Genomic DNA, 26560 nt, shown 5'->3' with positions numbered 1-26560 from the left:
GCCTGCTCCCTGCGCCGGCACCCCCGGGCCGCTCCCTGTCGCTCGGCCCCCCCCACCCGCCGTCACAGACGGGACACGAGCCGGAGCAGGGGCGCGGAACACGGTTTTATCCAGAGTCGTTACGGAAGCGGGAGGGGCGGGGGGACGGGACGGGCGGACGGGGCCGGGGGGCGCGATCACAAGGGGGGGATGGGGAGGGCGGGGGGGCCCTGGTCAGGCGGGACCGGGGGAGGGGCCCGCGCCCCGGGTTCCCCGCCCAGCTTGCGGCCGTGCTTGCGGAAGTAGCGGTAGCGCTGGACGTAGGCTCGGACCATGTTGCCCACTTTGACCGGGTTGATCTCCCCGCTCTTGCTGTGGCAGATCTGGAGGGGGCGGGGGGGGAAGGGGCAAGTGAGGCTCCGGCGCCTCCGAGGGCGGCCCCCGCCCGGCCCTCTTTCCCTCCCCCCGCGGCTCCCGCCCCCACCTTGTGCACGGCTTTCCGCAGAATGTCCTTGTACTCGTCCTTGGTGATGTCTTTCTTCTGGTAATAGGGCTTGATGGCCAGCTTCACCTCCTCCACCGCCCGTTCCTGGGTGTGCAGCTTCTTTAGGTACTGCGGGTGGACGAGACACAAACGCTGGGCGTGGCCGGGCCCCTCCCCTAAGAGTCTAACTGCAATCCCAGCCGCTGCAACTCCCCCCCTGCCGCCGGGCTCCCTCTGCCCAGAGACAAACGCTTAGGCCCGCTAAGGCGGGCAGCCGGCGTCAGAGTCCCCGCTATCATATCGGCCCCTCAGCCCGGTCCCCGTCCCGCGGGGGCCCTCGGCCTGCCGCCGCCGTCCCCGGCTCACCTTATCGGTGTCCATGTGCCCGTCGGAGCTGCTGCTGCCCTCGCGCTTGCCGGTCTCGGGGCCGAAAAGAGGTCCGGGGGGCCCGGCCAGGCCGGGAGGGGTGGGGGGGGTGGCCCCTCCCAGGGGCAGCCCCCCGTGGTGCAAGTAGCCGGGAGGAGCCGGGTGCGGGGGCCCGGCCGACGAGGGGGGAGGCGTAGCCTGGGATGCGGACGGCTTCGCGTGGCTCAGACTCTGGGGGAGGGGAGGCCGGGGAAAGGCCGAGGAGCGGGCGGCCCACCAACCTCCGGCGGCGGGGCGCTCCGGCCCCCCGCCGCGCCCCGGGTTCGCGGTCTGGGTCAGTTCCTGGGCTTTGGCTCTGCTGGCCAGGTTGGCCTCCTCCATCTTGAAGAGCAGCGCGGTCACTGCGGGGAGGGGGAGGGGCGGGTGAGGCCGGTCCCGCTGAGTCCCCCCGGGGCCCCGGGGGCGCGCCCCCCTCCCGCGGCGGGGGACCCCCGCCCCGCCCCCCCCGACTCACAGGCCAGCACGCCGCTGGCGGTGCAGTCCACGCCGGCCTGCAGGTTCCAGGGCAACTGGGGCGCGGGCGGCGAGAGGAGGGGGGCCCGCGCGGCTCCCCCGCCCTCCTCGGCCCCGGGGTCCGGGGGCCCGCCCCCGCCGGCGCCGGGCGCGGCGCTGGTGGTGCTGGGGGGCTCGGCCGGGGGCTCCTCGGGCAGGAAGGACACGTCGGGCGTCTTGCAGCTGCTGTCGACGGTCTGGGAGTCCGGGGTGAGGGCGGGGGCGGGCGGGGCGGCCGGCTTGGCCTGGGGCGGGCTGGGCGGCTTGGCCGACCGCTCGGAGCCGGACCAGGAGGGCTCCTCGCCCGCGCCGGGCCCCTGGGGGCCCCCCTGGCTGCAGCTGTCGGCCTTGGACTTCTTCAGCGTGGCGCCCTTGGGCTTGGCCTTCTTCTTGCGCTTGGCCTCCGCGGGGGCCTTGCCCTTGGCGGCCTTGGCCTTCTTGAGGCCGGCCTTGGCCTTGGCCTTGACCTTCTTGGCCTTGGCGGGGCCGGCGGGCTTGGCGGCCTCCGGCCGGGGCGGCTCCGGCTTCTCCTCGGGCTTGAGGAAGGGCGAGCGGCTCTCGCGGTCGCGGCTGAACTTGACCCCGATGGAGCCGGGCGGCTCCTTGCCGGACGTGGTGCTGCTGACGCCCTCGCGGACCAGCACGGCCACCTTGGACTGCAGCTTCACCTTCCGGCCCCCGCCGGTGCCGCCGGTGCCGCCGCCGGCCCCCGCCTTGCCCGCCCCGTCTCGGCGCCCCGGCCCGGCCCCGGCCCCGGCCCCGGCCTTGCCCTTCTTGGCGCCCTTCTCCCGCTCGGCCCGCCCCTTGCCCCCGGCCTCCGCCTTCTTGGCCGCCTTGTCCCGGGCGGGCGCGGCGGGCGGGTGACCCCTCCGCCGCTCCTTGTCCCCGCCCTTCCCCTTGCCCGCCGGGTCCTCCCGGTCCGAGTAGCTCAGCCCCTCCGAGTCGTAGAGCACCTCGCGTTTGGCCCCGGCGGGGGCGGCGCCGGCGGGCGGGGGCGCCCCGGGGGGGGCCCGGCTTCTCGGCGCGCCCCACGGTGATGGTGCGCTTGATGGAGAAGAGGTCGTGGTCCGTGAGGTCCTGGATGGACGGGGGCACCACGCCCCGCCCGTCCCCTCGCCGCTTCTCCCGCTCGCCGCGGGCCGCCTTGTCCGGCCCGGGGTCCCGGCGGCCGCTCCCCGGCCGCTTCTCCCCCCGTGAGCGCGACCGCTTCTTCTTCTTCTTGTCGCCGTGGTGGCGGGCCCGCCGCCGCTCCCGCCGCGAGGAGGACGAGCGCCGGCTCCGCCGCCGCCGCCGCCGCTTCTCCCGGGAGCGGGAGCGGGAGCGGGAGCGGCGGGCCCCGCCCCCTCCCCGCCGGCCGGCCGGGCTGGGGGCCGGGGACCAGGAGCGGAGGCGCGGGGAGCGAGGGGAGCGCGAGCGATGGCGGGAGGCGCGGGAGCCGGCGGCGGGTCGCCGTTCGCGGGAGCGGCGGGCCTTGGGGTCCCAGGCGGTCTGCGAGGACGGTGCCGCCGGCGGCGGCGGCGGCGGAGGGCCGGGCGCGGCCCCCGCCTCCCTGGCCGGTTTCGGGTCCCGGCTCCGGCTGCCGCGGCCGCTCCGCTTGTGCTCCCGCTTGGTCTTCTTGCGGGGGGGCGGGCGGGGGGCGAGGCGGGGCGGGGCGGCGGCGGCGGCGGGGGGGGCGCGGCGGCGGCGGCGGCGGCAGGGGCGGGCGAGGCCGAGCGCTGGCGGTAGCGCTCCCGCCGCTGGGTCAGGATCTTACGGCGCAGGTCCAGGCCGCCCCAACGGGACTCCTGCCCGTCGCCCAGGTCCACCTGCAGGGCCCCCTCGCCGTCCGACTCGGCGTGGAGCGACAGGAAGTCGTCCCCCTCGGGCCCCCGAGGCGGGGGCGGCGGCGGCGGCGGGGGCGGGGGCCCGGAGGCGGGGGGCCGGGGGCGGGCCGCCCCGGCCCGGAAGAGGCGGACGGGGCTGTGGCGCTCGTCCTCGGGCTGCACGATCTCCCCCTCCTCGATCTCCGAGTCGTCCCGGGCCGGACGGACCGGGTAAGGCACCCCCGCCGCCACCACCTCCAGCGCCACCTTGCCCTCCGCCGCCACCTCGGCCTCCGCCCCGACCACGAAGACCCGGCGCCGAGGCGGGGCGTCCGCCCGGGTGGAGTCGGCTCGGGGCTCGGGGCCGGGGGGTGCGGGCTCCGGGGGGTCATCGGCGGCGGCGGCGGCGGCGGCCCGGCCGGGGCTCTCGGCCCCCGGGAAGTCCTGGCTCAGGCTGTTGTCGTCGTAGATGCCGGCGAGGGTCTCCGAGATGCGGCTGATGCTGTGCGCTAACCGCTCCCCTTCCTCCTCCTCTTCTTCCTCCTCCTCCTCCTCCTCTTCCTCCTCGTCCTCCTCCTCTTCTTCTTCCTCTTCCTCCTCCTCCTCCTCCTCCTCCTCGTCTTCACCCGGGGAGGGGCTGCCGGCGGAGGAGCTGGGGTTGGAGCCGGTGGGCTCGAACGGGTCGTACTTCTGGGTGGGCGGCTCCTTCCCCGGCGAGTAGGCCTCGTCCGTGGGGTGGAAAGGGTCGTAGATGTCCTGGGCGTGGGGGGGCGGGGGCGGCCGCTGGGACGGGGAGGCCGAAGAGGAGGCCGAGGAGGCGGAAGAAGAGGAGGAGGAGGAGGAGGAGGAGGAGGAAGAAGAGGAGGAGTCGGCCTTTTCCAAGGGCGGGGCCGGGCGCTGGCTTTCCGGGGGGCAGCCCCCTCCGGCCACCCCCTGCTCCCCGGTGCCCAGCATCACCAGGGGGTGCGGCGGCAGCGTCCGGTGGCGGTGGCAGGGGGTGGACGGGAAGCCTGAGGGCGGAGGGGCTGAGGTGAGGTGGGGAGCCCGACCCGTGCCAGAAAAAGCCCCCGCCCCCGCCCGTCCCCGGTACCTGTCTTCCTGGACCTCCACGGGCGGGCCCGGGGCAGCAGGCGGGCGGCCGACAGCAGCCCTCCTCCGTCCCCCATGCGCACCTCAGCCACCAGCTCCAGCTCCTCCCCGGCCTCGTCCCCGCTGGTGGCGTGGGGAGGGACGGAGACGTGACCCGGAGGCCGCGACCGAGACTCCACCTTCCCCTCTCCTTTGGCCGCAGTGGGAGCGGGGCTCCCCGCGAGCCCAGGCCACCCCGTCCCCCGGCGCTCCTCTCCCGCTCCTCCCCAGAACCCCCCAACCCACTCACTCCAGGGTGAGGGCTTCCAGCCGGGCCGGGACCCAGGCCTCGGGGCACTCCAGGACGCCCACCAGTCCGGCTAGGAGGCCGCCGGCGGCCAAGCCGATGACCTGGGAGGGGACGGAGGCAGCGGCCCGTCAGGACAACCCGATCCAGGGAAGTTCCGCCTCGCCTTCCCCTCGGACCCCAGCACCCCCCCGCCGGCCCTCTGCCACCCGTCCACTCCCCGCACCGCGGTGGGGTCGGCCTGGCCCTCTCCGCCCGGGGCGGGCTCGGTCCGGGGGCTGCGGCAGCGTCTTCGGCGGGGACCCCGGGGCCGGGGGGCATCTGAGGAGGGAGGCAGAGAGACGGCGGTCAGGCGGCCGGGCTTCACTCTGGTGCGTCCCAGGCGCTCGCTTCAGACCCTCGGCGGGAACTCGTCGGCTCGGACCCCGTCTCCGTCCCACGCGGTGCCCACGGCCCCCAGGAAGCCCCTTAGCCCCCCCAGAATGGTGAAGGAAGGATGGGCGGTTGAGAGCGGCGAAAGACCCGACGGGTGTTGGCGATGGATCGGAGACTGAGAGTAGGCCCCGATCGGTCCCGGTGACCCGACGTGAGACCGGGGCCAAAACGGGGAGGGGGCCTCCCCGGGCTGGAAGCTGTCGGTGTGGGCCCCCCACCCCCGACCCCCCCGGCCTTACCTTTGTTGCGGGTGCCGTCGTCCGGCCTGTCGGCGGGGTGGGCGCCTCCTCCCAGCTGGCGGACGGCCTTCTGCAGGGGGGCACGGAGGGGACGTCAGGACCGGCTCCCCGGTTTCCCTTCCTCCCCGCCACGCGGCCCGGTGCCCCCCAACCCCCGGGGTGCCCTGTCTGTTGGGGGGGGGGGGGGGTCTCTCACCAGCACGGCGACCGAGGGCGACGGGCTGGGGGGGGCGTCGTCGTCGGGGGTCCCGTGGGGCGTCTCCCGGCGGCCGTGGTCGGGGGGCTGCGGGGTCCGCTCCTCCTCCTCCTCCTCCTCCATGGCTGCTGCTGCTGCTGCAGGCTCCGCCCTGGGCACCGGCCGACGGGGACGGTGAGACCCCCGCCCCGCCTCATCATCATCAACCCTATTTAGGGAGCGCTTACTGTGTGCAGACCACTAGTGGTCTGCACACAGTAAGCGCTCCCTAAATACGATTGATGATTGATCATCATCGTCAATCGTATTTATTGAGCGCTTACTATGTGCAGAGCACTGTACTAAGCGCTTGGGAAGTGCAAATTGGCAACATTTGGAGACAGTCCCGACCCAACATGGGGCTCCCGCCTCCTCTTCCACACCCCCTATAGACCCCCCCGCCCCCCCTGGCGGGTCCCCTCCCCGCCCTGCCCCGTACCTCCGCCACCCGGCCCCTATAGGAACAATAGGCGGCGGGGCCTGTCAGGCCGGGCCCCGGCCGCCATCTTACCCCGCCGCTCGGGCTGCGGCCCCGGCCCCGGGCCCGGCCCCGGCTCCGGCTCCGGGCGGGGCGGGGGGAAGGGGGCGCGGCGCGGGGGCCGCCGGGACTTGTAGTCCGCGCCGTGCCCCGCCGCCGCTAGGGGCCGTTAGGGGCCCCCGGCCCGGGACTCGGTCTCCCGGCGGCCCGCGCGCGGCCCGGCGCAAAGGCCGCCGGGAGCTGTAGTCCAGCCGCGAGGCCCACGGGGTCCGCCGCCACCCCACAGTGCACCGCGCGCGGGGGAGGCGAGAGAGGCGAGGGGAGGCGGGGCGCGCTACGGCGGAAGCGCCGGCGCCGCCGGGAACAGTAGTTCGGCGGCCGGCGGGGGCCGCGGCGCCGGAGGGACATATAGGGCTGAAAAATGTCCCGGCCCGTCTCGGCCCGGGACCCGAGGAGGGTGGGCGGGAAGGGCCGGGCCCGCCTTCCGGGCCGCCTCACGGTTCAGGAATGCGCTGAGCTCACGGCCTCGCCCGCCCCGACCGTCCAGGGTCCTAGCGCCCCCCCCCCCCCCCCGGGGAGCGGAAGGGGAGCGCTTCTGGCTGCCCCCGTGTCACACAGGCACACACCACACACAAACACACACAGACACAGAGACACGTTCAGTGCGGTCCCCGCCCGAGGCTCGTGGGCATCTCTAGAGGCGGTTGCGGGCCGCGGCGCAGGGGGGCGCTCTCCCAGCCCGGCGGGCGCGGAAGGGGGCGTGTCCGGCAGGGGGCGTGCCCTCCTCCAGGCCCCGCCCCTCCGGCGTACGGAAGCGCGCGGGGGTCATGAATAATGCAGCGCTCGTCGGGCGCGGCCCCGCCCCATTGGGCCGGGACGAGCCGAGCCGAGCGGGGATGAGCGGGCGGGGAGCCGGGGCGGCGGCCGGGGCCGGAGATGCCAACGTGCCCCCCGGGGAGGAGCACAAGCTGGTGGTGGTCGGGGGCGGCGGCGTGGGCAAGAGCGCCCTGACCATCCAGTTCATCCAGGTAACGGCGGGCGGCGGAGGGGACGGGCCGGGGAAACGGGAAGGAGCCTGGGCCGCCCCCCCCGTCAGTCACCCGTCCCCCCCGTTTCTCTCCTCTCCTCAGTCCTACTTCGTGTCCGACTACGACCCCACCATCGAGGACTCCTACACCAAGATCTGCCCGGTGGACGGCCGCCTGGCCCGGCTCGACAGTGAGGGGGGGGAGGGCCCGGGACGGGCGGGGAGAGGCGGGAGGGGGCCGACGGACGGCGGAGGGAAGGGCCAGACCGGACCCCTTGCCTCCTCCTCCTCCTCCTCCTCTTTAGACTGTGAGCCCACTGTTGGGCGGAGGACTGTCTCTCTATGTTGCCAACTTGGACTTCCTAAGCGCTTAGTCCAGTGCTCTGCACACAGTAAGCGCTTAATAAATACGATTGATTGATTGATTCTAGGCTGGGAGCCCGCTGTTGGGTAGGGACCGTCTCTGTATGTTGCCAACTTGGACTTCCCAAGCGCTTAGTACAGTGCTCTGTGCACAGTAAGCGCTCAATAAATACGATTGATTGACTGACTCTAGACTGGGAGCCCGCTGTTGGGTAGGGACCGCCTCTATATGTTGCCAACTTGGACTTCCCAAGCGCTTAGTACAGCGCTCTGCACACAGTAAGCGCTCAATAAATACGATTGATTGACTGATTCTAGGCTGGGAGCCCGCTGTTGGGTAGGGACCGTCTCTATATGTTGCCAACTTGTACTTCCCAAGCGCTTAGTCCAGCGCTCTGCACACAGGAAGCGCTCAATAAATACGATTGATTGATTGATTCTCCTCCTTCCTCCTCAGTCCTGGACACGGCGGGTCAGGAGGAGTTCGGGGCCATGCGGGAGCAGTACATGCGGGCGGGACACGGCTTCCTCCTCGTCTTCGCCGTCAACGACCGCCCGAGGTGAGAGGCCGGCCGGACCCCTCCCCACCTCACCCCCACCCCACCCCACCCCCGCGGGGGCCCCCCGCAGCCCCCCGCTCCGCTCTGTCTCCGCAGCTTTAACGAGATCAGCAAGCTGCACACCCAGATCCTGCGCGTCAAGGACCGAGACGACTTCCCCATGGTGCTGGTGGGGAACAAGGCCGACCTGGAGGAGACCAGGCAGGTCAGGCCGGGACCCCCGACGGCCCCCCGCGGGTCCCGCCCCCCGAGGCCTCGCCCCCGGGCCCTCAGCCCCGCCCCTTTGGGTGGGCACACGGGTCCGTCCCGCCCCCCGAGGCCTCGCCCCTCTCGGCGGTCCCCGCCCGTCGCCCCTGGCGCTCCGCCCCGTCATCCGGCCCCCGGGGCCAGCCTCCGAGCCGCCGCCGCCTTGGGTCTCCCGTGCGTGGCCTCGTGGCCTCCCGCCGTCCCTTCCGCCCCGCAGGTGCCCCGGGACGCGGCGCTGGCCTTCGCCCGTTCCCACCGGCTGCCCTACCTCGAGGCCTCGGCCAAGCTCCGCCTCAACGTGGACGAGGCCTTCCACCAGCTGGTCCGCGCCGTCCGGTCAGACAGCAGCCCCCCCTGCCCTCTCTCCCCGTTTGTGTGCCCCCCCCCGGTGCGCGTGCCCCCCCCCCCCCGCCGGGCTCACCCCCTCGTCTTCCTCCCCTGCCCCCCCAGGAAGTTCCAGGAGCAGGAGTCGCCGCCCACCCCTCCGGCGCCATCCGGGAAGAAGAAGACGACGGCGGCGGCGGGGGGGCGGGGGCTGCCCCTGCCTCCTCCTCTAGCCCCCCTTCCCCACCCCCTCGCCAACGCCTCAAGTGCCTCAGTGGACCCCGGCCTCCCCCCAGAAACACTACATCCTCTCCCCCCACCCCTCCCCCGAGCCTGGGAACAGGGGGCCGAGACCCTCCCTCTGCCCCAGCCCGGGGGCAGGGGAGAGGGGCCGGCCCCCTCCGCTCCTCACAGCTCCAACCTCCAAATAAAGCCACCCACACCTGCCACTCTCACAGCTGTATAGCTCTCCTCCAACCTCCAAATAAAGTCGCCCACACCTGCCACTACCGCACTGGGACCGGGGCTGGATGTCGGGGTCCTGCGGGTGGGATGGTGGGCCTGGAGGGGACGGGGAGGAGTGGTAAAGGTGCTAGATCCTGCATGCACCAAGCTCAACTAAGCAGCGTGGCTCAGTGGAAAGAGCCCGGGCTTGGGAGTCAGAGGCCGCGGGTCCTAATCCCCCCCATCGCCACTACCACCTGTGTGACTTTGGGCAAGTCACTTCACTTCTCTGGGCCTCGGTGGCCTCATCTGTATAATGGGGATGAAGACTGGGAGCCCCGTGTGGGACCACCTGATCACCTTGTACCCTCCCCAGTGCTTAGAACAGTGTTTGGCACATGGTAAGCGCTTAACAAGTACCAAAATTATTATTATTCACTTCTCTGGGCTTCAGTGATCTCATCTGGAAAATGGGGATCAAGACTGTGAGCCCCATGTGGGACAACCTGATTACCTTGTATCTACCCCACGCTTGGCACATAGTAAGCGCTTAACAAATACCAAAATTAACTAAGCGCTGGGAAGGAATACTTAACTGGGAATTACGACCAAACTAGGACCCTGGGGTCCTTAAATGGTCGGCTTTCTGGGGCGGGAGGTGTAATTCCAGCACTTGGAACAGTGCTTGGCACAGAGTAAGTGCTTAACAAATACCATTATTATTATTAACCTAAAGTAGGTAGGGGCACCCAACCTTGATGATAATGGTATTTAGCGCTATGCACCAAAACCTGTTCTAAGCGCCAGTGTAGATACGAGGCAATCAGGTTGTCCCACGTGGGGCTCACAGCCTTAATCCCCATTTTCCAGATGAGGTAACTGAGGCCCAGCAAAGTGACTCGCCCAAAGTCACAGGGCTGAGAAGGGGCAGAGTCAGAATTAGAACCCACAACCTCCGCCTTCCAAGCCTGGGCTCTTTCCACCAAGCCACGCCAAGTACAGCCGAGACCCCCAAACTCTAGGGTGGTGATAGTTGGGAGGGGCGGGGGGGGCTGCAGTCCCAGAGGAAAAATGGTCTGGACCAGTGAGACTGTTGGAGAAACCCCCGGGGTCCCGGGCAGACAAGCCCCCTTCGGCGACCCGTCGGCCAATCTAGAAACGCCCCCCTCCAGCAGCCCACGATGGCCCGCGACTCCAGACCCCCAAGCCCCCCCCGCCACCGCGCGTCCCCCACACCCCCAAACCCCGCCGCAGGACAGAGAGGCTCAGGCAAAGGCAACTGCAAATCAAGTGTTTGCCGTTGGTTTCTGTTTGGCCGTTCGGTGTGTACACAGTGTATACAAGTGAGAGCGAGCGACACGGGGGGTGGGGGGGGGGGGGCCGGGGGGGGGGGGGGGGGAGACCGATAAAAAATAGAGAATCACATTCAGACAACACGCGGACCGGGAAGGGGGAGGGAGGAGGCAGACGCAGCGCCGTAGAAAACGGGGAGGGGGCCGGAGGGGGGGAACGGCGATGTGGGATTCTGGGATTTCTCCTCCGCCCTCCCCGCCCCGACGAACCCCCCTATCCCCCCCACGCTGGGTTATGTACAATAAATAAGGTTAAAAATAATTAACGAGACGCACAGAGCCGTGCCCCCACCCCCGCCCCCGCTGCAGGTTACAGGCCTCGAAGAAAATGTCCCCTCTCGGGGGTGGGGGAGGGCGTCAAAGTCCGCGGGGACCCCCCCCCTCAACCTCCAGGCCCCCTCCCCCATTATCACACATAGACTTCTCCTATACAGTATATACATGGGGGAGGGGAGGGAGGAGGGGCAGGGCCGGGGCACGTTACTAAATAGACATTTATACATATATATAAATAATTTCTCTGTACAGTTACTTGGGGGGATGCGGCGGTGGGGGGTCGCCGGGACTCTTGGCTCTCCGGGCCCTCCCTGGCGGCGTCTCTGGCGGCGCGGTGCCGGCTCCCGGCCTCGGATTCGGGACGGGGCCCGGTGCGCCCGGCCTCCCCATCCCCCACGACCGGGCGTGTGGCGGGGGGGGGGGTGCCCAGGGTCCGGGGTGTGAGGAGGGGGCTCCGGGGCCCGGGTCACGCGCAGCGGCTCTGCGCCTGGGCCAGGAGGTCGCTGAAGGCGTCGAAGAGTCGCTCCAGCCACGGCTGGTTCCGCATACACTGCTGCACCACCTCCTCCTGCCCCAGGTCCTCCGCCCCGCCTTCGATGGCCGTGGTCTGCAGGGAAGGGACCGACAGACAGCAGGGGCTGGGGATGGGCTTTGGGGAACACTCCTCCTCATCAGCTTCCAAGGCCCTACTGAGAGCTCACCTCCTCCAGGAGGCCTTTCCAGACTGAGTCCCCTCCTTCCTCTCCCCCTCGTCCCCCTCTCCATCTCCCCCATCTCACCTCCTTCCCTTCCCCACAGCACCTGCATATATGTTTGTACATATTTTTTACTCTATTTTACTTGTACATATCTATTTATTTTATTTTGTTAATATGTTTGGTTTTGTTCTCTGTCTCCCCCTTCTAGACTGTGAGCCCACTGTTGGGTAGGGACTGTCGCTATATGTCGCCCACTTGTACTTCCCAAGCGCTTAGTACAGTGCTCTGCACACAGTAAGCGCTCAATAAATACGATTGATTGATATTGATTGATCAGCTTTAAAAGTAGCCAGCTCGCCCCCTCCTACCTCCTCGCTGATCTCCTACTCCAGCCCAGCCCACACACAAACCTCCTCTAACGCCAACCTACTCACCGTACCTCCGTCTACCTCGCCGCCGACTCCACACTCACATCCCCCCTTCCACTTCATTCATGCAATCGTATTTACGGAGCGCGTACCGCGTGCCAAGCCCCGTACTGAGCGCTTGGAAAGTACAATAGCGATAGAGAGCGACAATCCCTGCCCATTAACAGGCTTAGCGTCTGGGTCGGGGGGCAGACATCAAAACAAGTAGGCTATCCGACTGTCCACCTCCCTCCCCATCACAAAGCCTTTCTAAAAATCTCACCTCCTCCGAGAAACCTTCCCCAACCAAGTCCTCGCTTCCGGGAATCAATCTATTTTTTGAGCGTTTACTGTGTGCAGAGCACTGTCCTAAGCACTTTGGAGAACCTCACAGTCTAGAGGGTCACCTATGCCCTTGGGTCTGTACCCCTTATTTTGATTTTCAACCCACCCCAGACCCCTTAGGTACACATCCTTCAACTCTGCTGTTTCTCACACTCACAATTTATTTTAACACCTGTCTCACCCTATAAGGTCTTGTGGGCGGGAATAACGTGAACCACGTCTACTCTTTTGTACTTTCCCAAGTGCTTAGTACGGCGCTCTGCACCCAAGTACGACTCAGTAGTGGCTGGGGGTCCGGAGGGGGGACAGTGGAGGGGCCCGAAGGTCTCACCTGGTCCTTGCAGTGCAGGAAGGTGTGGTACTTGTAGTGATGCAGGGCGTGATACAGGGTGTAGAAGGATGACTTGTCCAGCTCCACCTTGAACTCCTGTGGCCACACGGGAGCAGCCCGGGATGGGGAAGGGGCGTGGGGCCCGCCTGTTGGGCCCCGCCTCCCCCGGCAGCCCCTTCCCCTTGACGTGGGTGCGGATGGTGCCGGCCCCTACCCTCTTCCCCCGTTCCCAGCGGCCCCTGCCCCGGCCCTGACCTGGGCGCGGGTGGCGCTCCTCTTGACCTTGCTGAGGGTCTTGCGGTTGTAGGGCTCCCCGGCGGGGCGCAGCCGCACGGCGGCCCCGGGGCCGCCCCCTTCCACGCCGCCGGCCTCCACCTGCAGCTGCGGGAACGTGTGCAGGGCGTCCTGCCCGCGAAGCGGGGGGTGAGGGGCGGTGGACACCCTCAGGTCAGAGTGGACCCCTCACCCCACGCACCCTCCCCGCCCGTGCCACTGCAACCCCCTCCCCTGACCCCTCACGCCCTTCCCGGAGCACTGTAAACCCCCCTGCACTTACGTCCACATCTATAACTTTATCTACATTAACACCCACCCCGCCCCGGTATATTGTTCTCTCCCAAGTGCTTAGTACAGTGCTCTGCACAAAGTAGGTGCTCAATAAATACGACCGACTACTTGTAATCCCCTCCGGTTCTCTCCCCGCCCCCGCTCCATTTTGTCACCTGCAGGGCCGGGCTCAGCGACAGCCTCTTGAGAACCTTTTTCTTGTGCTCATTGAGGATCCCGTCAATCTTCCTCATCGGGGGCAGGTACAGCTCATCTGGGAGGGTGGGGGGGACCCAGCAGGGGTTACAAAGGCACGGAGAAAGGAGGCCCCCAGTGCCCTAACCCCTCCCCAAGGTGACCCAGATAATAATAAATAACAATGATTGGGGTGTTTGTTAAGTGCTTACTCCAGCGCTTAGAGCAGTGCTTTGCACATAGTAAGCGCTTAATACCATTATTATTGTTATTACTTAGAACAGTGCATCGCACATAGTAAGCACTTAATACCATTATTGTTATTATTATTAATTATTATTATTATTAGTACATGCCACATACTGTCCTAAGCGATGAGGGAGACAACTAAATCGAGTAGGACACGGTCCCTGTCCCACGTGGGGCTCACGGTCTTCATCCCCATTTTCCAGATGAGGTAACCGAGGCCCAGAGAAATGAAGTGATTTGCCCAAGGTCACCCAGCAGACAACTGGAAGAGCTGGGATCAGGCCCAGGCTCTGCGGCTTCTCACGTGCCCCCAGAGGGAGAGAGGTGTGGCCAGAGTGGGCTTGGAAGGGAGGGAGGGAGGAGGGCGGATCCGGCAGCCGGGCCGGGGCAGGCAGCGGGCAGGAGGGGGGCGTTGAGGGCGCGGTCCGTACCGTGCGTGTCCTCCAAGGCCTGGATCATGTCCGGGTCCAGGGCGGTGCTGACCAGCATCTCCACGTAGCTGCGGTACATCTCCCTCATGGCCCGCGTCTTCAGCAGGCGGCCGGGCACGCTCCGGTCTGCGGGCACACGCGGGCACGCCGTGAGGACGGGGGCGAGAGGGAAGGGGCGCGGCAGTAGCAGGGCCCCCAGGCCCCCCAGCCCCCTCCCCCACTGACCGTGATCGCTGGGGGGGCCCGGCGAGGAGTCCGTGTCCGAGGAGCTGTCCCCGGCCGCTGCCTCTTTCAGCCACTTCTTCCGCTTCTTGGGCGGCGGCTCGGCCTTCACCCTCGGGGGGCGGGCCTTGGGGGGCCGGGGCGGCCGGGCCGGCTCGGGGGCCGGGGGGGTCCCCCGCTCGGGCCGGGGGGGCCTGGCGCCCGCTCCCCGCTCCCCTCGGGGTCCCCGCTCCCCACGGGGTCCGCGCTCCTTCTCGGCGGCCGGGGCCGGGGCCGGGGCCGGGGCGGGGCGCTCCGCGGCGGGAGGGGTGGGCTTCTCCGGCCCCTTCTCGGGAGGCTCGGGCCTGGGTGGCGGGGCAGGGGGCTTGGTGCCCCCCCCGCCCGCTCCCCCGGGACCCTTGGGCTGTCCGGGGCGCCTGCGGAGAGACAGGGAACGGATGGGCGGGGGAATGAAGGCGGGCGGGCGGGCGGGCGGGTGGAGGGAATGAAGGCAGGCAGAGGGAAAGGCGGCGGGTGGAGGAAATGAAGGCCGGTGTAGGGATGAGGGCAGGGGAGGGGATGAGAGCGGACAAGGCAAAGACAATAAACAGGCTGAGGAGATTTGGGAACAGGATGGTGTGGAGAGCAAGGAGAGAGGGATGAGGAGAGATGAGGAGGGGAGGCGGGAACAGGCTGAGAAGATTTGGGAACAGGACGGGGTGGAGAGCAAGGAGCGAGGGAGGAGGACAGATGAGAAGGGGAAGCGGGACATGGGAAGGAGGGGCGGAAGCACATGGGACACGGGAAAGTGGAGGAAGGACACGGGACATGGAGGAGGGTCACGGGGGACAGAGAGGAGGGACACAGGGAGGACATGGGACACAGGGAGGAGGAGAGGAAGAGAGGAGGGACACGGGACGCGGAAAAGAGGAACATGGGACACGGAGAAGAGGGACCCAGGAAGGAGGGGAGGAGAGACGGGGAGAAAGGAGAGACCCGAGGAGAAGGAAGAAAGAGGGGAGGAAACAGGGCAGGGGGACGAGGGGCAGGGTGGGGTCGGCCCCCAGTCCCACCTACCTGACAGGCTGCAGCGGGCGGTGCCAGGGCCGGCGGGCACACACGCGCACGTAGTCTTTCTTGTTGACGTTCTCCAGAAACTTGACGTAAAGGCGCTGGTAACGGTTCTTGGCATCGCCAAAGTAGCCTAGGTACTGCAGTAGGGATGGACCGGCGTGGGGAGAGGAGACGGGGCAGGGGAGAGAGAGGTATCGGCGCCCGGCACGGGAGAGAGAGGTATCGGCGCCCGGCGAGCTGCACCCGCGCCGCCTGCCCCACCCCGGCTCCTCCCCCGGCCGGGCCTCACGTTGCTGGTGGCACAGAACTGGCGCTGGCCGTCCTTGATCTCGGGGGTGAACTTCTGCAGCAGGGCCTTCTGCACCCGCCAGATGGGCGGCGGCTCGCGGCCCGTCTGCAGCGCCAGCTGTGGGGGAGCGCCGTCAGATCGTTCCTCCGCAGCCCCCCAGCCTCCGTGCCCATCCCCACCCTCCCTAGGCCCACCGCCCCCCACCCCCCACCGCACCTTGAGGGCGGGGATGTCCTCGGCCCGGATGACGAACTCGTCACGCTCCCGGAAGATGCCCTCGCCCCCGCTCTCGCCGGCTTCCTCGTCCGTCTCCCCGCACACGGCCGCCGTCTCCTGCTTCTTGGCCAGGTGCAAGGGCCTGGCGTCCGGGGGCTCCTCCGCTTCGGGGGAGGCCGGGGGCGGCGCCGAGGGCACGGGGTCGGCCGTGGGGGCCGGCGGAGCGGCGGCCAAGGCCGGCGGCTGCGGTGGAGGTGGGGTGGGAGGGGGCGGGAGGGCAGGTAGAGGTGGAGGAGGGAGGGAGGGAGGAGGAGGAGGAGAGAGCGATGGGGGAGGGGGAGGGGGAGGAGGGGGAGGAAGAGGAGGAGGAGAAGGAGGAGGGAGAGGAGGAGGCAGGGACGGCGGAGGAAGAGAGGGAGGGGGAAGAGGAGAAGGAGGAGGGACAGGAGGAGGTGGTGCAGGAGGAGGAAGTGAGGGAGAAGGGGGAGGCGGCAGGGAAGAAGAAGGGGGAAGAGGGAGAGGAGGAGGGGGAAGAGGAAGAGAGGGAGGAGGAGGAGGAAGAGGAGCAGGGGGAGGAGGAAGGGAGGGAGGAGCAGGAGGGAGGGCGGCTGGGGGAGGAGGGAGAGAGGGAGGGGCGGAGGGGACGGAGGGAGGGACGGGAGGAAGAGAGGGAGGCGGAGGAGGGGGCAGGGGAGGGGGCGGAAGGGGGGGCGGGGAGGGAGAGACGGGGACCGGAGGTGGGGGCGGCGGGGAGGGGGAGGAGGGGGTCGGGGAGGGGGCCGGCTTCTCCTCCAGGACGGGGACGTCTGCGGGGAGACAGAGGGAGATGAGAGGGGCCCCGACCCCGGAAAGCCCCCACCCCCGGGGGAAGGGCAGAGGTCGGGGGGGGGGCGGGGGTCAGCGCCCGCCAGCACCTGGTGCGTCTCCGTCGCGGCGGTCGGCGGGGTCGTCCAGGGCGGAGATGGCGGAGGAGATGCTCTCCTGCAGGTCTCGGTTCTTGGAGACACAGTCGTCCTCGTCAGAGGAGAAGGAGGGCAGCGTCTCCAGGTTCCGCTTCAGCTCCTCGTCCAAGCGCTTGCAGGGCGACGGGCAGCCCATGCCCACCAGCCCCTCGCTCTCGGCCGCCTCCAGGGCCCCCCCGAGCCCGAAGGGGGGCGGCGGCGGCGGCGGTGGCGGCGGCAGGGCCGGGGCCGGGGCGGCGGGGCGGGAGGCCTTGGGGGGGCTGGGAGGGTGCCCCGCCGCCGTGGGCAGCTGCTGCCGCTTGCCGGACTTGAGGAAGTCCAGGAAGGAGGCCATGAAGCCGGACTTGACCTCGGGCTGCTGCTCCTCCACCTCCTTGATCTTCTGCTTGATCTTCTCGCGGGTCTGGCAGCTGTCCAGGCCGCCCTCCCCGGGGGCCACACCGGCCACCTCGCCCATGCCCAGCGGGGCCGCGCCTTCGCCCGCCTTAGGCACCGGCAGCTTGATCTGGGGGCGGGAAGGAGGAAAGAGCTCGACCCGGGGCAGGGGGGGGACGGGGACCTCACCGGCCTCCCCAATCCTCTCCCTCCGGGATCCGGGGACTCCCAACCCTGGGAGTCCTCCCCCTCCGGACCCCTTCCCCCCGGGCAACCCCTTCGGCCCGCCCCCCGCCCTCACCTTGAGGGGCTTGAGCAGCTCTAGGCCGTCCCCCTCCTCGGCCTTCCTGCCCCGGCCTCGCCCACGGCCCCGGGGCCTTTTGGCTCCGTCCGGCTGGGGGCCCCCGGGGCCCGGCCTGGGGGTCCCAGCGGGACCGGGGGGCTCGGCCAGGGGCCGGGTGCGGGGCCTCCCGCGGGGCCGGGGCGGCCCGTCCCGCTTGGCCCTGGTGGGTTTGCGGCCCCGGCGGCGGGGGCCGGCGGGGCCGGGGGCCGGCGGGCAGAAGTCGATGTCCCCCAGGGGCGAGAGGGCCGGGCGCGAGCGGCAGCTGGACACCAGGTCGGGGAGCAGGTCCGGCAGGCGGCGGGAGTTGAGGCGGATGTCGGCCGGCACGTCGGCCTTGTCCTCGTCGGCCTCGAACTCGTACTCCTGCGCGTACATTTTCTTGGGCGGCTGGAAGGCCGGGTCCCGGCGGCGGAGCAGGTGGAAGGAGGACGTCTTGAGCAGCTTCTTGGGCTTGGACGAGCAGAAGATGGGCGAGCTCAGGCCGCCCTTGGACTCGGGCGGCGGGGGCGGCGGGGGCGGCACCGGGGCCGGCTGCCGGCCCGCCTGGATCAGGCCCAGCGGCTCGGCGTTGACGGTGGAGGGCAGCTCGGTGGGCTTGCCGGGCTCCAGCCCCAGGCCCGGGGGCGAGGGCGGGGTCTGACCGGCGGCCGGGCCGCCGCAGTAGGGCCCGTAGCCCTGCAGCCCGTAGCCGGGCCCGGCCGCCGGGCCCTTGGACCCCGGGGGCGGCGGCGGCTGCGGCTCGTGGTCGTCGTCGTCCTCGTCCTCGTCCTCCTGGCCCTGGCCCCCGCCGGGCTTGGGGTAGTCGTCGGGGGGGCCGGCGCAGAACATGTCCTCCATGCTGGGGAAGAAGCCGCGCTCCTCGTCCTGCAGCAGCGCGTCCGGGAAGCAGATGGAGGTGAGCGGGACGAAGCGGGGCGGCTTGGGGCCCTGCGGGCTGGGGCTCCGGTACCGGTCCTTGGGCTCGGGGGGCCCCGGCGGCGGGGGGCGGCCCCCGCCGGCCCCGGCCCCGTCCGACGGCAGCAGGTGGGAAGGGGGCGGCCCGCCGGGGCCCGGGCCGGCCCCCGCCGGGGCCAGGTGGCCCTCCAGCCCGCCCAGCTCGGGGTCCAGGAAGTCCTGGATGGCGGGGCCCGGGTCCAGGTCGGCCCGGAGGCGGGGGCTGGGGGCCTCGTCCAGCAGCCGGCCGCCCGCCGCCACCCCGTGCAGGTGGGCCTCCAGCGCCTGCATCTGCAGCTGCGGCCCGCCGGGGCCCCCGTCCGGGGCCAGGCCCCGCGGGCCCTCCAGCAGGTGGACGTCCAGGCCGGGCGGCCGCCCCTTGCGGGCCGGCGGCGGCGGCGGGGGCGGGGGCTGGGGGCTGGGCGCGTGGCTCAGCACCGAGGGCAGCAGCTGGGGCTGAGGGGCCGGGCCCGGCGGGGCCAGGCCCAGGGGCAGGTCCCCGGCGCCTTCCAGGAGCAGGCCGTGATGGGCGGCCGCGGCCGAGGCGGGCGGCGGCGGCGGCGGCGTCTTCTGCAGGTAGCCGTGCCCGCTCAGCTCCTTGGCCCCGTAGTGGACGACGGAGGTGGCCAGGGCTTCCGGGGTGCCGCGCGGCGGGGGTCGCTCGCCCGCCCCGCCCTTCTTCTTCTCCTTCAGGCCGGCCAGGCCCAGCTCCAGGCCCCCGGCCTCGTCCAGGCTGGCGCTGGTGCGGATGACGCTCTGCAGGTGGTACCGCTGTTGCTCCTCCTTGCCCAGCTCGTAGCCGGCCACCAACCCCTTGGGGGCCTGGGGGGGTGGCGGCCCGCCCCCGGCCCCCCCCGCCCCGCTCCTCGCACTCCACCAGCCCCTCGGGCCCGCCCCGCGGCGGGCTGGGCGCCTGCAGCAGGTGCTGGATCAGGAAGTCTTCGTCCTCCGTGCGCTCGGCGGCGGCCCCGCCGCCCCCCGCGCCCCCGCCCGTCCCCCCGCCGGCCCCGGCCCCAGCCCCGGCCCCCAGCAGGGACTCTGCCTCCCCCTTGCCCTTCCCGTAGCCGCCGGCCCCGCCCCCGCCGGCCCGGTCCAGGCCGCCGCCGCCCGGGTAGCCGCCCCCGGGCGGGGGCAGGAAGGACGGGGAGGCCAGCACGGAGCTGAGGTACTTGCCCGAGGCCCCCGGGCTGCCCACGCCCTGCTGGGGCCGGCCCCCGGCCGCCGGGGGAGACTGCAGGGGCCGGATGATCTGGGACGGGCTCGAGTCCCCGCCCCCCCCGGCCAGGGCCGCGGGGCCGTGGCCGTAGTGGCCGTGGCCCGACAGGGCGGGCGAGTGGCCCGTGCTGTAGCTGAGGGAGGGGCTGGCGGCCGGCAGGCCCTGGGCGTGGGCCGAGGCCGCGTAGCCGTCGCCCTGGACCGCGTAGGGCAGGCTCTGCAGTTGCTCGGGCGAGAAGCTCTGGCAGGTGGCCAGGCCCGGGGGGGGCGGCGGCGGCGGCGGTGGGGGGGCCGGCGGGCCCCCGCCCGAGTAGCCGGGGCCCTTGCTCAGGTCCTGGGCCTGGCCGGCCCCGAAGCCCGGCGGCCCCGGCGACACGCCGTAGCCCTGGGTGGCCAGGAGGCTCTGGGGTTGACCGGGCGAGTAGGCCTGCCCGGCGCCCCCCCCCGCCCCCGCCGCCCCCGGCCCCTGCCTTGGGGGTCCCGGCCGAGTAGCCGGCGCCGCCCAGGCTCTGGCACTTGGGGGTGGCGGTCGAGCGCGGGGGCGGGGGCCGCCCGGAGCCCCCGGCCCCGTAGCCCTTGGCCGCCTTGGCCGTGGTGTAGCCCGGCGACTGGATGATGGGCCGGTAGCCGGGGCCCCCGGGCCCCCCGCCCGTGCCCTGCCCGCTCCCGCCCCCCGCTTCCCCGGCCCCCGGCCCACCGCCCGCCCGGCCCCCGGCGCCCTGGCCCCCGCCCGCCCCCGGCTGCCCGGCCTTGCCCGCGGGACCCTCGCCGCCCCCCGGCGAGGCCTCCCCTCCCAGGGGGCTGCAGGCCAGGCCGGCCCGGTGCCCCATACCCGCGTAGCTGCCCCCGCAGCTCAGGTAGTGCTGCAGGGAGTGGGTGGGCGGCGGCGGCGGGGGCGGGGGGCGGGGGCTGGGCGCTGGCCGGCCGCTGGTAGTGCTTGATGACGCTATCCTGGCGCGGGAGGGCCCGCTCGGGCGGGGGCGGCGGGGGGCCGGCGGTGCCCGAGAAGACCGAGGCGTTGTACAGCTGCGGCGGGGGAGCCCCCTGCTCGCCCGCCGCGCCCCCCAGGGAGGAGGACAGCAGGTTGAACTGGGCGGGGAGGTGGCGGGGGGCCGGGTCGGGGGGGGCCGGGACGGTAGGGCGGGGTCTGGGCGGGGCCCAGCAAGCGGTCGAAGCCCAGCGAGGAGGGCACGCTGGCCGGCTGCGAGGGCTTCAGGTGGAGGACCTCGTGCGGGGAGAGCAGCCCGTTGGCGGGGGGGGCTGAACGGGGCATCCTGCAGGCCCAGGGAGGACGGCACCGGGAAGCTGCGGCCCCCGAACGAGGCCGCCGGGTGCTGGTAGGCCGACAGGGCCGAGGACGACGGAAACGTCCCGGAGCCCGGCAGGGCCCCCGAGATGAACAGCTCCGTGGGGCCCGGGGTGTGCATGGCTGCGGCGGGCGGGGGCCCGGGGGATCGGGGAGGGCGGGGGGCCGGGGGTGGAGGGAAGAGGAGGAAGAGGAGGGAGGGGCAGGGGGAGGACCGGACATCAGTGCCCGCGCCGCACCATTCCCCTTCGCCAAATCCCACCTGCTGGGTCCCAGGACTCCTGCCCTCCCCCGGCTCCCACCTCTCTCTGCTCTACACAGCTCTCCTACCTTCTGGGGTCCCACCACCGCCCCACTCCCCCGTCTCGCCCCCCCAATCCCTTCGCCTTCCGTCCCCTCCCCTCCGCCACGTCCAGCCCCTTGTTTCACCGAACGCTACACCCCACCCCCGTCTCCCTCTTCCTGACCCCCACAGGACAGACTCCCCTCAACCCCCGCCTCCGCTCCAGCCCTCTTCCCTCTCCCCACCCTCCCCAGCGCCCCACTTCTCCCCCTCTCCCCCCAGATCATCCCCCCTCCACCCATCCAAGCGACCTCAGCCCCTCCGGCCCTCGCCGGGGGTTACCTGTCTGCCAGGAGGGAGTGCGGAACTGGGAGAGCAGCGAGGAGGCAGACGGGCCGGGCTGGGGGGCCCGCGACTCCAGGGCCGAGATGAGGTTCATGACGGAGGCATCTGGGGCAGCCGAGCCAGCGTGGTGGAGGCCCGTCTCGAACAAGCCCGACAGCCCTGGGGGCGGAGCGGAGGGGAGGCCGAGTTGCGGGGCAGAATCAAAGACAAGGACGACCAAGGCGGGGAAGGCGACCCGGGAGAGCAAGACGGTCAAATCAGAGGGACCGTAATCTCGAGGAAGAGGGATGACCGATCGGGAGGAATGAAATCAAGCGAGGGGACAGAGCGGCAGCCAACGGGGGTGGCCGGGACCGGAGGAAGCAGGGAACCCATCAGGAGGAGGGGTGAGAGAGGTGCGAGCCGGCTGAAGAGAACCAGGGAAAGCGGGGGGCCGATCAGAGGGAAGGGAACCAAAGGGAGGGAGATGGCCAGGCCAACCCGAAAGGATAGAAACAGGAGAGACATGGGAACAGGGGAGAGATGGGGAGCCAAGGTGTGTGTGGGGCTGGGGGCGGGGGGGGGGGGGGCGATACTGGTGCGAGGAGGGGCAGGGGAGGTCAGAGGTAAAACGGGGATGGAGAGCAGGGGATGGTGCCATCTGGGGCAGGGCCCACAGCTACCTGTGGCATGGTGGTTGGTAGCATAACCTTGAAGCGGGTGGGGGGCGGCGTAGGCCTGTCTGTGCAAAATGTCCGTCTCAGGGTGCGACGCCCGGGAGCCGCCGTACACCAAGCTGGGGAGAACGTCCGAGGGAGGATGTCAGAGCCCCTCCCGGGAGCCAGGAAACACGGCCCTCTGCCCACCCCACCCCGGCCCATCTCCCTGACCCCGGCTCTCTTCCCCATTCGGTCCTCATTTTCTTCAGGACCTGGGGGGGAGAGGGGGTGGTCTACACCCTTGGGCTCCAGCTTCTTCCCCCAACCCCATCCCAGGTCACAAGTGCAGCCCCCACACACCTGACAGCCCCCCTCCTCACAGAGACCCAGATGTCCACCTCTCTCCGTTCCTCTCCAGCAGCAGCTGGGCCTCCCACTCCTCCAGCCCCCCGCCCCCCGCAAGGACCCCGGCCCGCCGCCCGCAGATCTTTGCAGGGGCCTCAAGAAAGGGCTTGAAAGTGGTGGTGCGGACCCCAGGGACAGGGCATTCCAGAGTTGGAAACCACCTCTGGGAGCACCAGGAGACCCAGAGTGCACACATGGAACCCCCTCTCCAACTCACACTTAAAACACATGAACAAAACACCTAAACACACCGTTCCTTATGTCACGGGATCCCTGTCTAGAACCAGACACAGAACAAGTCATCCCCTGGCCTTTCTTTCTTTCTCTCTCACACACACACACCCCTTTCTGCCTGGTCTCTCTCTCTCTCATACACACACACACCCACCTAACTACACAACTAACACACACACACACCCCCTCCCAACTACACACCTGTCTAACACACACACACACACACACACCCTCCCCAGACTCCCCCCAGCTCCAGCATCAACACTCCCCCCATGACCCCGACCCATCCACCTCTCCCGCTTCCCAGATTTGGAGATCACGAGGAGCCTGGGGTCACAGGTGGCATGCACAACACCACACACCGACCCAAATGGGGTGGGGGCTGGACAACATGAGCCCAGGAAATACAGAAAAGCAAAACACAGGATCGCAGAGGGGCAAAGAGGTATGGAGAAAGACCCCGGGGGCTGGACAACATGAGCCCAGGAAATACAGAAAAGCAAGACACAGGCTCGCAGAGGGGCAAAGAGGTAGGAGAAAGAACAGGAAGGTGGGTGTGCACCACATAGGAGGAGGACCAGGTTTATGATAATAATAATAATAATGACAGCACTTGTTAAGCGCTTACTATGGGCAAAGCACTGTTCTAGGCACTGGGGAGGATACAAGGTGATCAGGTTGTCCCACGTGGGGCTCAGAGTCTTAATCCCCATTTTACAGATGAGGTAACTGAGGCCCACAGAAGCAAAGTGACTTGCCCAAAGTCCCACAGCTGACAAGTGGCGGAGCCGGGATTTGAACCCCTGACCTCTGACTCCCAAGCCCGTGCTCTTCCTACTGAGCCACTCTGCTCAGTTCTCACGGTCGTGAGGGTGGGTTTTGCGAGGGAGAGGGGAACAGAGAGAAAGATAGTGTGGGTGTTTTGTTGCCTGTCTCCCCCTTCCACACTGTGAGCCCGTTGTTGGGTAGGGACTGTCTCTACATGTTGCCAACTTGTACTTCCTAACCGCTTAGTGCGGTGCTCTGCATTCATTCACTCAATTGTATTTATTGAGTGCTTACTGTGTGCAGAGCGCCGTACTAAGCGCCTGGGAAGTACAAGCTGGCAACGTATAGAGACGGTCCCTACCCAACAGCAGGCTCCCAGTCTAGAATCAATCAATCAATCGTATTTACTGAGCGCTTACTGTGTGCAGAGCACTGTACTAAGCGCTTGGGAAGTACAAGTTGGCAACGTATAGAGACGGTCCCTACCCAACAGCGGGCTCCCAGTCTAGAATCAATCAATCAATCAATTGCATTTACAGAGCGCTTACTGTGTGCAGAGCACTGTACTAAGCGCTTGGGAAGTACAAGTTGGCAACGTATAGAGACGGTCCCTACCCAACAGCGGGCTCCCAGTCTAGAATCAATCAATCAATCGTATTTATTGAGCGCTTACTGTGTGCACAGCACTGGACTAAGCGCTTCGGAAGTACAAGTTGGCAACATATAGAGACAGTCCCTACCCAACAGTGGGCTCACAGTCTAAAAGGGGGAGACAGAGAATAAAACCAAACATACTAACAAAATAAGATAAATAGAATAGATATGTACAAGTAAAATAGAGTAATAAATATGCACAAACATACATACATATATACAGGTCCCTACCCAACAGTGAGCTCACAGTCTAAAAAGGGGAGACAGAGAACAAAACCAAACATACTAACAAAATAAGATAAACAGAATAGATATGTACAAGTAAAATAGAGTAATAAATATCTACAAACATATATACAAGTACTGTGGGGAAGGGAAGGAGCACAGTAAGCGCTCAACATGACTGAATTGAAAAAAACTGAATTGGCCGTCGATATGTACATCCCAAGCGCTTAGTGCAACGCTCCGCACACAGTAAGCGCTCGATAGATACGATGCAATGAATGAAGAGAGAGGGAGAGACTGTGAGCCCGCTGTTGGGTAGGGACCGTCTCTCTATGTTGCCAACTTGTGCTTAGTCCAGTGCTCTGCACACAGTCAGCGCTCAGTAAGTACGACTGAATGAATGAAATCATCATCATCATCAATCGTATTTATTGAGCACTTACTACATGCAGAGCACTGGACTAAGCGCTTGGGAGGTACAAATTGGCAACATCTAGAGACAGTCCCTACCCAACAGTGGGCTCACAGTCTAGAAGGGGGAGACAGAGACGAAAACCAAACATACTAACAAAATAAAATAAACAGGATAGAGATGGACAAGAAATACAACTGAATGAGTGAATGGGTGAGAGACGGGGGTGGGCCTCGCTTGAACGCAGGTGCTACTAGGCCCGGACTGCGGGCCCAACTTTCCCAGAGGAGAGGGAGGGAACACTCACTCATTCGTTCGCTCAGTCCTATTTAGTGAGCGCTTCCTGTGGGCAGGGCGCTGTACTAAGCGCTTGCGAAGTACAAGTTTTAGACTGTGAGCCCACTGTTGGGTAGGGACTGTATATGTTGCCAATTTGTACTTCCCACGCGCTTAGCCCAGCGCTCTGCACACAGTAAGCGCTCGATAAATATGACTGATTGATTACAAGTCGGTAACATATAGAGACCCGACAAGGGCTCACCTCAAAAACCCCCCCATTGTTTGGGTCTCTGAGGGAAGCCCCCCCGCCCCCCCCCACCACCGGGGCGCTGATTGGCTGTTTGGGGGGGGACGGGGGAGGGGCCGCACCCCCTCACGGAAAGGGGCGGGTCCGGGACTCGGGGGGCTCGCGGGTGGGGGGGGGGTCGTGTGTGTGTGTGTGTGGAGGGGCGACCGTCGCGCAGCCGCAGAACAATAGGTGTCGCGAGGGGCGGGGGGAGGGGGCGGGCGCGCCGTTCTGAGGGCTCGCATTCCCGGCGCGCGCGCGCGCGCGCTCGGGGGGCGCGCCTTCCATCGAGGGGTCGCCCCCCCCCCCTCGCGCTCGCGCGCGCGCCCCCAAATCGCCTCAGCCTTTCGCATCCGCGCGCCCCGCCCCCCCCCGCCCCACAACCGGGGCATTTTTCTTGCATTCCGGCGGCACGCACGCGCCGCTGCACCCGAGGCGGAGGGGGAGGGGACAGCCGGGGGGGGGGGACAACCGGGAGGGGGGCCGCCCCCACCCCAGGCCTCCTCCTCCTCCTCGGATGAGGGTCGCCGCTCACCTAGCTTTGGCCGTCCGCTCGTAGCTCCATCCCGCCCCGGCGCCGAGCGGGTCCCCGAAGCCAGCGCTCGGGTAGTTTCTGTCCATGAAGGGGCCGCGGGGAGGAGGAGGAGGAGGAGGAGGAGGGGACCCGGAGGGAGGGGGGCGGCGCGCTAATGCAGCCCGAGCCCCGACCCTGCCCGCCACCCCCGGGGCCGAGACGGAGGGAAGGAACCGGGCGGACGGAGGGACGGAGAGAGGAGGTCCCAACGCCGCCGCCCCCTCCTCCTCCTCCTCCTGGATGCGCCGCTGCTACTGGAGGGGGGGGGAGGGAGGGGTGTTTTTCGGGGGGCGCTCGGCCCCCGCGGGGGAGGGCGGGGTGGGCTGCAGGCTTCGGCCTCCTCCTCCTCCTCCTGCTGCTGCTGCTCCGGGCGGCTCACGGAGCAGCCATCTTTGCACAAGGCAGCGGCTGCGGGAGGGAGGAGGGAGGGAGGGAGGCGGGGAGGAGGAGGAGGGGAGGGGGGGGCGGCGGCGGCGGCGGGGTGTCTGGCTGCGCTCCGCTTCCTCCCAGAATCCAGTGCAAAGGCAGAGCCGGGGGGAGGGGGAGGGGGCGGCGGCGGCGGACCCGGGCCACAGAAAGAACGAGCCGCCGAGGCGCGCGCACACACACAGACGCGCACGCGCGCGCGCAAGACCCAACCCGCCCGGTGCGGCGCGCGGAAAGGAGGAGGAGGGCGGCGGGGGGGGGGGGGGGCGGAGTGGCACACACGCACCCCCCCCCCCCCAAAAAAAAGACTTGGCGACGCCCACGCTCCCCTTTCGCCCCTTCTGCGATGCCCCCTCCCCTCTCACCTTACCCCGCCCG

The 26560-nt window shown here is 68.7% G+C and overlaps 3 protein-coding genes across 3 annotated transcripts; 1 reads left to right on the top strand and 2 right to left on the bottom strand.

The window, feature by feature from the left end:
- Positions 1 to 176: 176 nt before the first annotated feature.
- SCAF1 (SR-related CTD associated factor 1) lies at positions 177 to 5646 on the bottom strand. Its single transcript, XM_038752007.1, is given in 12 exon segments — positions 177 to 362; positions 464 to 592; positions 830 to 1230; positions 1344 to 2376; positions 2378 to 2677; positions 2741 to 2995; positions 3055 to 4193; positions 4274 to 4395; positions 4562 to 4662; positions 4785 to 4879; positions 5233 to 5302; positions 5429 to 5646. Coding segments are annotated over 12 exon segments (3954 nt in total). The 5' UTR covers positions 5552 to 5646.
- A 917-nt stretch (positions 5647 to 6563) lies between these two features.
- Positions 6564 to 8974, top strand: RRAS (RAS related). Its single transcript, XM_038752744.1, has 6 exons — positions 6564 to 6973; positions 7076 to 7163; positions 7793 to 7895; positions 7992 to 8100; positions 8359 to 8477; positions 8592 to 8974. Exons 1-6 carry the CDS (start codon positions 6773 to 6775, stop codon positions 8929 to 8931), a joined length of 960 nt encoding a protein of 319 aa, XP_038608672.1. The 5' UTR covers positions 6564 to 6772; the 3' UTR covers positions 8932 to 8974.
- A 1514-nt stretch (positions 8975 to 10488) lies between these two features.
- Positions 10489 to 25975, bottom strand: PRR12 (proline rich 12). The gene is given in 21 exon segments (XM_038752005.1): positions 10489 to 11144; positions 12319 to 12414; positions 12574 to 12723; positions 13041 to 13138; positions 13740 to 13865; positions 13965 to 14377; positions 15018 to 15151; positions 15304 to 15420; positions 15520 to 15762; positions 16276 to 16325; positions 16434 to 16986; positions 17158 to 18429; positions 18490 to 19006; positions 19008 to 19816; positions 19818 to 20255; positions 20257 to 20470; positions 20472 to 20605; positions 20607 to 20776; positions 21279 to 21440; positions 21944 to 22056; positions 25718 to 25975. Coding segments are annotated over 21 exon segments (6036 nt in total). The 5' UTR covers positions 25804 to 25975; the 3' UTR covers positions 10489 to 11003.
- Between the last annotated feature and the right edge of the window lie 585 nt (positions 25976 to 26560).

Source organism: Tachyglossus aculeatus, chromosome 10, assembly GCF_015852505.1.
Source record: "Tachyglossus aculeatus isolate mTacAcu1 chromosome 10, mTacAcu1.pri, whole genome shotgun sequence".
NCBI lineage: Eukaryota > Metazoa > Chordata > Mammalia > Monotremata > Tachyglossidae > Tachyglossus > Tachyglossus aculeatus.
The sequence above is the reverse complement of the archived record's forward strand: the minus strand, read 5'-3'. Positions and strand labels throughout refer to the sequence as shown.

Excerpts from the sequence above, each read along its gene's own strand:
- RRAS (XM_038752744.1), top strand. The coding sequence starts at position 6,773 with ATGAATAATGCAGCGCTCGTCGGGCGCGGCCCCGCCCCATTGGGCCGG. Across the intron at positions 7,164-7,792 it reads CCGCCTGGCCCGGCTCGACA|TCCTGGACACGGCGGGTCAG; the intron begins GTGAGGGGGGGG and ends CTTCCTCCTCAG. Across the intron at positions 7,896-7,991 it reads GCCGTCAACGACCGCCCGAG|CTTTAACGAGATCAGCAAGC; the intron begins GTGAGAGGCCGG and ends CTGTCTCCGCAG.